At 41.7% G+C, this 12,003-nt stretch overlaps 1 protein-coding gene across 1 annotated transcript; it reads right to left on the bottom strand.

Annotated features, from left to right (window-relative positions):
• Positions 1-2,858: 2,858 nt before the first annotated feature.
• On the bottom strand, positions 2,859-6,009 carry LOC107270882 (SAGA-associated factor 29). Its single transcript, XM_015746303.1, has 3 exons — positions 5,719-6,009; positions 4,515-4,743; positions 2,859-3,529 (listed from the first exon to the last, which is right to left on the bottom strand). The coding sequence occupies exons 1-3, from the start codon at positions 5,992-5,994 to the stop codon at positions 3,336-3,338; spliced, it is 699 nt and encodes a 232-aa protein (XP_015601789.1). The 5' UTR covers positions 5,995-6,009; the 3' UTR covers positions 2,859-3,335.
• Positions 6,010-12,003: the final 5,994 nt, after the last annotated feature.

Below are 12,003 nucleotides of genomic sequence, written 5' to 3'. Positions count from 1 at the left end.
GTTGCTATGTCCAAGACTTAGTAAACGCTCGGTTTTAAAAACGATTTTCTCCTTCTTGTCACTTCTTGTCACTTGTCAGGATTATGTATCTATATTGTTTATATCGTACCTGTTTCTCTACTATTATCAATTATCTATGTAATTATCGCTATTTTGTGTTACCCGGTCTAAGGAGTCTGTTGACTCCCGATCGAATAAACTTATTTCTCTCTCTCTCTCTCTCTCTCTCTTCTTGATTGGAGGATCCAATGGAATTAGGTAAATATCAATTGAAGATCTTATTGCTTATTTCTTATTGCTTTTTTTTTTATTATATTGCATTGTAGAATGGCCTTAAATTCGCCTCTGACTCAAGGTTTCAATGAAAGTGAAGTGACTGCTTTTGATGAGACTCCTAGGTAAACTGACTAATTCACTCCTCGATTCTGGCTCGAGGAGTGTTAGGGTCTAGAGAAGGGATGGAAAACTGACGATTTAGTGCATTCTGGAATTGTGGGACCAGCGCGGACTGTTCTTGGTTCCCGCGGTCTTGTCACGTTATCGGCACCTACTCTGGTGTTCATGATCCTAAGGTTCTCTAATTCATGCAACTTATATTACTCTCTCTCTTACACTCACTGATAGGTCCCCATGGGAACATTCCGTGCAGGGACCGTTCCCATGGACTTACAATCCTATGATTATTACTATCTTATTTCTAGTTTATATTAAGGAGGAGCTAGGTGCGCGTAAGACCTGATCGCAAAATAATAGGGCAGGGGCGTTTGGCGGAAATTTTGGGGTGTAGTTGCGTCGGACGTAACAATTGTAAGTCTCTAATATAATTTCTTAACTGAATATCAAACTTTTATTTGCCTATATCGTAATGCGATAATTAATTAAAGACATATTGTTGGTAATGCTAATCTCTATAGGATACAAGCAAAGTATAATGAAGTATCTATTTTACCAATACACAACGGTTTGGTGCAATATACTTGTTGCGCTCCAAGAATATTCCTTAATGAGAATGATAAGTTTTTTTAAACAAATTCGTTACATGCTTTTTTCATTAATGTTATGTCCGGATGAGAACCTTCAATCATACTTCATGATTTTACCATTATTTTTTTCAATGCAATGTATTACTTTATCTTTATCAAAATGCAATCAGCCTTTGCCACTTGTTGAGCATCTCCATCTAATATAACAAACAGTAATCTAAATATCAATTTATATTCTAATTCGTCGCCTACCGAATAAAAACATATCGACAGTTGTCTTTCATATTTTTGTGACAGTCAACACTTGGATATGTTCCTTAAGATATAATGATTGTAACAAAAATGTTATCATAAACGCCTCCCCGTCACCTGGTCCGAGGCCACCATTCGCCTCGAGCGTTATTTATAGCGAAGATTGTTGCGTATTGTATATATAAGTGTTTAGGATCATCAAGAGTCTCGGTCGAGTCTCGTGCCAAGTACAGGCAACCCGCTGTACGGGGCACGGCTCGCCGAGACCCTTTACTCAAAGCACCTCTTGTACCTGTGTTTCGACGCAAATATCTTATGAACGGCTGTATGTGAGAAAAATTTATTGATACATTCACTCTAGGAGTCAAGGGTTCTAAATCGATTGCCACCAAATTCAATACGATTAGTGTACAGAATCAGGACGTATTCACATGGCGAGCGAGATGATTTTATTTCAGGTCCGTCGTCGTCGTTTTCGCACGTCCATCGACTTTTTTACACGACAGATGGCGTTGACTGCTTTGCCTTCTTTACCTATTTGTACTCTGTATGGTGTTAGTAATTTGCGAATACACAACACAATCAAATACACTTTATACGTGAAGCTACCGTTCATACCGAATTTCCAGTTAGTATAAGGGTGCTTTCGCAACAGTATAGAATTATTAAGTTTTTAATAGCATTCATGTGGAGCGCGTGTGTACAGGTGTACGCATGTGTGTGCTTCGATATAGGTTCTCGTATTTTAAATGACAGCTTTTCGAGATACAGGATGTCCAGGTGTTCCGCTCCGTACTTTCCTGTATCTGGATGTCGGGCGTGGAAATCCAGGGTGTCCAGGTATTCCGTTCCGTAGTTTCTTTTATCTAGGTACTGGATATGGAAATCCAGGGTGTCCAGGTGTTCCGCTCCGTAGTTTCTTTTATCTAGGTGTCGGATGTAGAAGTCCAGAAAAGTGGGCAACGAGCACCGCTTTGGCGCTTCGCTTAAACTATAGTATCCTCTCTGATGTTCACACGGCCTGAGGTACGTAAATAATCCAGCACACTCTCCTCTTTTACGTGTACCACACGGCTTCAACAAACTGGACACCATTAACGACGCTTATATGCATTGAAGATTACATTTTCTTTAAAAATTTGTCTTTATGCATTTCTAGAAAAAGGGACTTACAAATTAAATTTATATGCCATTAAACATTTTCGACAACGCAATATATTTTTCTGATTAGCGACATCATAATGCATTTACATTTTATATCTGTGACAATATAGATGTCAGTGCTTAGAGCTTCTATGTCCCGTTGAGCAACAAAAACTTGTGATATCCCCCAGAAAACACTTACGTGTAAAAAACTACGCCAAGTACAGGAGTGCTATGTATTCCTCTAATAAAAAATATTGATATCAGATTATTGAGACCAAGTACATAAGTCACTACATGTTTGCTTATTATATGATCTAGCACTGGCCCATCATTTCAATTGTATTTTCAAAATTTCCTATAACGTTTTCACTACTCTTTTACATTACTACAGCTTCCTGTATTTCATTATGGTTTAATGGTTGTTTAATAATTAATAAAACTTTAACTGATTCCTTATCGAGTACTACTTGGCGGGTCTATAGGACGGAAGACGAGAATTTACTTAAACAAGAATAAAAAAAAACTTCCACGTATAGCGCGGGAGATTAACTGCGCTAGGCGTGTAATAACGCTCTGCACGTCACAGGTAATTCCACAAAGACAATGAGCTAGTGCTAGATGATATAAAATAAGTAGATACCCAGTGACTTATGTATTTGGCATAGTGAGATATAAAAATTTTTGTATATCGAATTATAACGAAATTTTTTAATGAGGTGAATTCACAGTAATGCTGTACTTGGCAAAGCTTTTTACACGAACGTGTTTTGAAGGCATGTATTATTTGCATATATCCATTTGAATAACATGAATGTTGATATTTTTTTAAAAACTTATTATTTATTAATAAATGGAACAAATCACTATACATTATCCTTTTTCAGCAATCTTTTACATTGCCATTATCTATTCGACGTAGGTTGTTAAATCGCAATGGCATTATGAGTATGTATGTTAGGATTGGCTCTTACTTTTTTTACTTTCTTTAATTGAAATTACATAACGTTGCGCCACATTTAATGGTGGTGAATATCCATCAGCATACGTTGCGTCTTCAAACAGTACCTCATACTCTTCCATTGCTGAATTTGGTAATTGATTCACAACTGCTTTATAGAAACATGTTGTTTGTGGATAAAGTGCCATTACTGAAAAATAGTTTATACACTTTGTTAATGCTCTTTCTATGCAAATTATTGTATTAAAAGGTTTGAGTTGACCGAATTGCTATATACAGAATGTGTCGGAACTAAAGAATTTTACGGCGTTGTATGTTGAACCTTAACACTAGATTTCCGGAGGTTGATTATCAGCGTCAACAGAATTTGCTATAAAATAATACTTATAATTTATGTAACTTTAATTTTCGAATTTGACGCCTTTGTCACACACCTTTAAATTCCACACTAGCCGATGCGAGTTTGCAATTTATCCCAGTGTGGAATTTAATGGTCTAACATAAAATTTGAAATCCGTCAAAATGACGGGTTCCGTAAATCTAGTGTTAAAGAAGTTTAAATCGAAAAATTCTTTTAAGTTCTTTCAACTGTAAAATCATCGACGAAATATACTGAGATAATGATCATAGTGCTATTTGATGCGTCCACTTATATCTCATTATGGTGTTTTTATTGGGTATGTTTTATAATGCTGATATAGCGAATTCAAGTATTATTTATTAGTTGAAATTATTCGGTCATTGCCCAAGTGATAGGCATTACGTTGAAAAAAATATGAACATAATTTCATCTTGTATTTCAACTTTATCAGATAATTCATTGCAAAAAAAACATATTCTGAATGTGATCTACTTGTATTCGATAATAAATGATTGATGCTTAAACGGATCTATAGTATTTTGAACAATTTTTATAATTGTAATAAATAAGACTCCGATACAGAATTACTTGCCAGCTGAACGTGATTCAGACTGAATGAGTGACGATGGACAGTTTACGCGCGGTCAATAACCTTCGCGAGCATTCATTGGTTATTTTTATATTGTTGTAACATATTTCGAAAACAAAGCTGCAATTGAAAAACTGATAAGGGCAACTCAATTCAAGATTTTTAAATCTCTAACGTCACATCATAAAGTTCTATGTAAATAAAACTACACAATAATTATAATACCTATAGAGCCTTTTGGAAAAAGTGCATGTGAATCGGTCTCTGGATTAGCTCGCATTAAAGGTAATGGTACGACACGACGTCGTGAAAGAATATGTCGATCTTTCTGCTCTTCGTCAATATCATCGACTTCGTATTTATTCGCTGTAGGATTAAACTGTACCACTTCAGCGAGTATCCAATTTTCCTCTTCTTCCGATCCCTTAACAAGTGCAGCTACCATATCACCCATCTGAATAAAAAAGTTATTGTTAATATATTGCACGTTTTTATTATCCTTTTACCTATCAAAATACAGTAGGACCTTGTTCCTACGGAGTTCGATTCTACGGTCAATCCCCGTTCTTTCACCTCAATTTCACCTCTTTCATACGTGGTAGGCGAATTTAGGCTCTGTCATTCAATAGCATGAACATTCTCTCGTGACTAAAGTCGCCCAGACCACAATAAGTAGTACATGCATAGAACATTTTGATTAATACAGTACTGGCGACCGAGCCGTGATCTGTCTGCCAGGTTATAGAGGCTGGGATTAGACCACCTCAATTCTATGGACTTCCAATACCGAGTTGTCCGTAGAATTGGGATCCTATTATATAATACGACATACTTCCAAATAAACTCAATCAATTTGTTCATAATATCAAATTATTTTCATACATGATATTTCATACATGTTTCATACATTTCATACAAAACAACATAAACTACATCGAAGCTGAAAACGAAAATTATATGCGCTACTAAGGAGCAGCGGAATACTTATTGTTAAAGATTCTTAAGTTAAAGGTATCACTATTATGATTCGGAGTCAGACGGAAACAAGAAAACTCAGCAAATGCAAATCGATCGCGAGGAGGTTGCAGAGAAGTGGTTCACTTTTACTGCAATTTTCAAAACATGTCCGCCAAGTTACTGCAGGGGAAGCCGAACAAGAAAAATAACTTCAGATTTTAGACTTTCGTAGCCAATATTATCATTAACACTCATGGTTTCGGATGAAAGCCGCGTCTGTGTTCAGCTTCGTGCTGACGTTTCGCAAACGTTTCAGTCTGCATCATCAAGACTAGGAGGCTCCGCTACTGAAGCTCTCTGTTGTCAGGAAGTCTTAAGGTAGTACAGTCACGACAGTCGTAGCAAAAAGTTTCGTTCATAAGTCCCTGTACCGCTCATAGCAGCCCGAGCCCGTTCGTTGAATATGTTCTACCTGAGACTGTACCCTCTGGGCCGCTACACATAGAAGGTTTAGCCCAAGGATACGGGCACAATAGCACCCGTTGAGCGGCGCGTCGATCGTGCAACACTGTACTGCCAAGCTGCCCGCCAATATTTCTTCAGTCCGGTCACTTTGGGTCAGTTCGTCGATGTACCTGAGAGAACGTGGACCGAACGTTACTTTGCGAAAATTGAAACAATGGAAAATACGGACACAAGAGTGCGATTCAACGGGCGTTTTACAACAAGAAAAAAATTGAAACAACATACTAATTTTGTAGCGTCGATGCGTGAAGCGAAAAAACGAAAAACCGAAGAGAAATGTTCGCAATCGAGCGATTTGAATCCGTGCGAAGGAAGACGAATCGTTGAAATCCAAGTACTCGGGAATAATTTAGTATTCTTTGTCCTTTATTTAGTATCCTTTCTTTGCAAAACGTGGAAAGTGAAAAACGATTGGGACTCAATTCCATGTTTTTGGTAAAATGTCACCGTTGTTCAGTGCTGTCAGACGTTGCGACCGGTAAAATGCACGGAGGAGGACGAAAACCAAAAGTTTCTGACGTGAATACTAAGGCAGTTCTGGATAAGTCTCGTAATATTATTTCAATTCATCACTAACTGATTTTCTATCCCTCTTATAAAAAGTTCATAGAGTAATGAAATGGCTATATTCATGCGTCAGCAATTTATTTTTTTGTGATAGAGTTCAAATCGCGAATTCGATAGTTGTCACGCAATGTTTATAACCGCGATCTTGCCTTTTCGTTTCCTGCGGCTTATAGTTATTATCTTACGTTCGCTAAGCTTTCAATAATTTACAAATAATGCAATACATTAATTATCCCGCTTATGAAAAGTTTCTGGAGTAATGAAACGGCTAAACAATCTATTTTTCCGTGGCAGAATTCGCTTTGCGGATTTGACAGTTGGCCCGCGATGTTTATTACCGCGAATTTGGTTGTTTGGTGGCCTTTTTTGGTTGAACTGGCTAGTAATACTAAATAATCTGTTTTTCATTTAAAATTATACATATTTTTTCAATTTATCATGTTACAGGATCCGTGCATGCTGGTGTTGGAAGCACAGCCCTGAATAAAATATTGGCTAGTTTGAACATCCCAAAAATGAGATCGAATATGTTCAAACGATATGAGTGAGAAGTGGGCCGAGCCATTGAGTCAACAGCCGTGGAAAGCTGTCAACGTGCTGCCGAAGAAGAACGCGCACTAATTATCCACAACCTTTCGTCGATATACAGGGTGTCCTAGAACTACTTTAACACCCGAAAGTGGGTGATGGCTGGGGGTCCCCCGAGTACCCGCCCGTAAACCGTTTGCCAAAATTCGCAATTGTTTTTAAATGGGAAGCATTTAAGATGCACCAATCAGAATGAAGAATTTCCGCGGATAGTGGCTGCGTGGTGGGAGGTATAGTCGTGGCAGGTAAAAGCTAACTGCTATAGCCAGATAGCGCGATTCGCAATTGTTTCTTAATCCGAGCGCCAAGCGTTTTCGTTGACAGACTGCCGATACTGGCCGAACTCCTTAGCTTCGTGCAGCCGTCTCACGTCCAACGCGCGATTCTCAACTGTTTCGAGGTATGAGTTCGGTCAGACGCAAAACCCGTGCACGGTGCGTCAAACGAATTGAAATTTTATTTTAACTATGAGTAGCTCAGAGAAATAATATTATTACAGAGAGAGAGAGAGAGAGAGGGGGGGGGGGGGGGAGTTCGGTCAGACGCAAAACCCGTGCACGGTGCGTCAAACGAATTGAAATTTTATTTTAACTATGAGTAGCTCAGAGAAATAATATTATTACAGAGAGAGAGAGAGAGAGAGGGGGGGGGGAGGGAGCAATTATCAATGTTCATGGCACGATATGCATAATTATTTTATTTATTCAAAAATGCGTTCATCCACCATTTGCACTAGACATACCTTGGACAAAGAGATTTTCGTGCAGGATGAGGCCCTAACGCAAAGTTGAAGGAGATAGTAGAGAGTAGTGGAGAGAAAAGGAGTACTTTTTCCGGTACTTTTACCGGGACCTTTTCCGGTACTTTCTCCGGGACTTCTTACGGTACTTCATCCCGTACGTTCTTCCGTTCTTCTTACAGCCTGTGCGTTTCCCTGAATCTGCACGGAGCTGTTTGCCGTGATTTTCGAAGTACAGATGTCCCTCGCTCATGTTCTTGAATTCCTGCTGTTCCTGGCCCTCAATTTCTGCGGTACTTTTACCGGTACTTTTACTGGGACTTTTTCCGGGACTTCATCCCGTACGTTCTTCCGTTCTTTTTACAGCAAGTCTGCCTGTGCGTTTCCCTGAATCTGCACGGTGCAGTTTGCCGTGATTTTTGAAGTACAGATGTCCCTCGCTCATGTTCTTGAATTCCTGCTGTTTCTGGCCCTTAATTTCTCCGGGACTTTTTCCGGTACTTTTACCGCGACTTTTTCCCGGACTTTTGCTTCACTTTTCTGTCACTTCTGCTTCACTTTTCCTCTACTTCCAGCGTACAAGTTACGGCATATTTATCAATATCTGGATATACGTAATACTGAGGAATGTTATTAAAAACAGAAATACTTCGATACGTATCGAAAGTATTTGAACGTGCCAAATTACGAGAGAAAGTCTTTATTCTAATCGTTACACAAGGTAAGCATGTAAGTATGTACATTCTTCAGTATTTACGTATATCCAGATATTGATGAATATGCCGTTACTTGTACGCTGGAAGTCGAGGAAAAGTGAAGCAAAAGTGAAGCAAAAGTGAAGGAAAAGTGACGCAAAAGTGACACAAAAGTGACGGAAAAGTGAAGCAAAAGTGACGCAAAATTGAAGCAAAAGTCCGGGAAAAAGTCCCGGTAAAAGTACCGCAGAAAGTCCCGGAAAAAGTCCCGGTAAAAGTACCGGAAAAAGTCCCGGAGAAATTAAGGGCCAGGAACAGCAGGAATTCAAGAACATGAGCAACGGACATCTGTACTTCGAAAATCACGGCAAACAGCTCCGTGCAGATTCAGGGAAACGCACAGGCTGTAAGACGAACAGAAGAACGTACGGGATGAAGTACCGTAAGAAGTCCCGGAGAAAGTACAGGACAAATTCCCGGTAAAAGTACAGGAAAAAATCCTGGAGAAAGTACCGGTAAAAGTACCGGAAAAAGTCCCGGAAAAAGTACTCCTTATCTCTCTACTACTCTCTACTATCTCCTTCAACTTTGCGTTAGGGCCTCATCCTGCACGAAAATCTCTTTGCCTAAGGTATGTCTAGTGCAAATGGTGGATGAACGCATTTTTGAATAAAAAAAAAATAATTATGCATATCGTGCCATGAACATTGATAATTGCTCCCTCCACCTCCCCCCCTATCTTTCTCTCTCTCTTTTTCCCTCTCCCTCTCTGATGGCGCTGCTCTAGTGTCTGCTTAAATTGATTGTCCACTAATCTGTTACATTAATTAAATTCACGTGCGGTTTCTCTTTCCAGTTACGCGTCTGTGTCTTGTGCTGATCTGCGACGTTCTTTATTCCGTGCCGCATTCCCTTCACGTAATATTGCGAAATTTATCGAAATTGTGTGAGACGTATCGTTATCGTCGCCACGCGGTGTGCCGTGTCTTCATGCGTGATTTCTATTGTGTTTGGTGTTTCTGTGCCTATACTAATGGTCTGATTACAAGATTGTTTAATCTGTATAATAATCTGCATCTCGTTTCTCTGTGCGGACCTGGGTGATATCCTTGCAGTGCACTTTGCTTCACATGTTAATTTCGGGGCCTTTTTTTGTCGGCTCCTTTTGCCTCCATTAGGCAGTTGCCTGCTCTTTAGGCTTGTTATTATTTACTTGTGTCTACGCGGTTGTCGATACAATCCTTTCGGCTTACACCTGTCTGCCTTACCGATTTGTGGTAATTTCTCCGTTACCACGGCAGCTGTCAATGTCGTGTTACCTCTGACACCCAAGGCCCTCTACACTTATGGCTCCGCCAAACTGTGACGTGTGCAAACTTTTTCTAAGCCTTGCCAAGACTCTTAAATGCAAAGGATTTGCCTGCCAAATATACGTCCACCCAGCCTGTTCCGCTGTTAAGGGAGGATCTAATATCGATTACCTTTGCAGCCGATGTAAGTTGGAGCACTCTGCCCTCTCCTCAGCGGGCCCTTCCAGGACGTCACTCATTTACTGCCGGACTGACGCATCACCTTCACCGGCCCCCCTCGAGCCTACTCAAGCTAGTATGGACTCGCCCTCCCTATCTGCTAATCTCCTCGCTATGACGACGCCCGACGTTAAGGACCAGCTCGCCACACTGAAGGAACTTCCTGTTATCAAGAACATGGTTGCCGAGCTGTCTGACACCACGCAAAATATCTCTGCGTCAATCAGCCAGTTGTCGCTTGACCTTTCGGTGGTCAACTCAAAGTGTACCGCGCTAGAGGAGTCTAACCTTGCTCTTTCTGCCCGTCGCCTATCTCTTGAGGAGAGCAACTCTGCGCTTGCACTCCGACTCGATGGGATTGACAATCGCCTCACTGCGTCTGCTCTGGCCTCCTCTTCCAACGAGAGTACTGCTGACCTTCATGCACGAGTGGAGCAACTATCCCAGCGGCAGCTCAGCATTGAGGCTATCGTTATTGGCCTTCCGGCTTGCCCTGATTGGTCTATTGCTCAGACCATCTCCAATCTTGCTACCACTCTAGGGGTGGTTTCTGGCCCTGGGGAGGTTGTTGATGCTTTTCGCCTACCTGCTAAAGCTGGGGGTGCTCCTCCGTTGGTCCTCCGATTTGTCAGCACCTTTTACGGAATGCCTGGATTGACCAAAAAAGGAAGAAACCGGTGTTGCTGGCCTCTGAAGTTGATGCTGGTTTGCCTGCATCACGCATCTATATTAACGAAAGGCTCTCTCCGACCAACATCAAACTTCTTGCTGATGCTCGAGCCTTTGCCAAGCCACGCCGTGACCTTCGGGTCTGGGTACGTCACGGAACCATCTACGTTCTCAAAGACGGCTCCTCTACCTCCATCAAGATTGGACATCCTGACGACTTCGCTAAGATTCCGGCATGACATCCATCGACTCAACGTCCCTCGCCTTCGTCCAGCGTGGCCTCCGGGATCCGTGTTTGCCACGTCAACGCGCAGTCCATCATTGCACATATTGACGAGTTTCGGCTATATTTCAGGTCTAACTTTTATCATGTTATAACTGTTTCTGAGTCTTGGCTTAAGCCCCATATATCCGATGCTCTCGTTGGCCTTGACGGGTATGCTCTGTATCGCCGGGACCGCGTTGGACGAGGTGGCGGTGGTGTGGCGATCTACGTTCATTCGTCTATGAATGCTCGGATCATTGCCCAGTCGCCTGATATATATTGTTCGGAACCGGAATTTCTGTTTTTTGATGTCGGCGTTGCTGGCCTTCCGCGAATTCTCTTGGTTACTGTTTATTGCCCACCACACATGGGATTTCACTCCTCCTTGGAGACCTCTTTCGCTGGCGTCGTCTCATCATATCATAATGTCATTATCACTGGTGACTTCACTGCTGATCTGCTCGCTTCTTCAATCGACATCTTCATTCGACAGTACATCACTCCGCTACGCATCATGTTCGCGACTCACACACTTGGTTGGATCTGTGCATTGTTGATCACTCTGACAAGGTTACTGCGTTTGGCCAGGCGGCCGTCCCGTTCTTATCAGCACATGATCTGATCTGGATCTCATATAGGCTCAAGATCCCTCCACCTCCTAGGCGCATGGTCATTTATAGACATTTCGGCGTCACCTCTGAAACAGACCTGTTCGCGCGGCTTGAGCGTCATGATTGGTCATCCTTCGGGTCTGAGTCATCGGTTGATGGCAAATTGGCCTGTCTCAACCAAGCTCTGAATGACACCCTTGATGATCTCGCATCCCTGCGTACATTTACCCCTCGTCGTGATCCTGCTCCGTGGCTTTCTGCTGACATTAAGTCCGTAATCAGGGACCGCAATAGACTATATAGAATCTATGTACGGTCGGGATCGCGCTCGGACTTCTACGGCTACCGCGTGCTTAGGAATAGGGCCCAAGCTCTTATCAAGCGTGCAAAAAACGTCTATTGGCGCTCGGCCATCAGTAATGCCCATCGGTCGCGGGGTGTTTGGACTGAACTTCGTCGTCTAGGGATCGCCAAACCCACTTACGTCGCTCCGGGCTTGTGTACTGATCTCGACCAGGTTAACTCGCACTTCTGTCTGGCCTTTCATACGCATAATTACGGCTCTTCGC

Source organism: Cephus cinctus, unplaced genomic scaffold, assembly GCF_000341935.2.
Source record: "Cephus cinctus unplaced genomic scaffold, Ccin1 Ccin1_scaffold0850, whole genome shotgun sequence".
NCBI classification, from domain to species: Eukaryota; Metazoa; Arthropoda; class Insecta; order Hymenoptera; family Cephidae; genus Cephus; species Cephus cinctus.
This window is presented reverse-complemented; position numbering and strand designations above follow the sequence as displayed.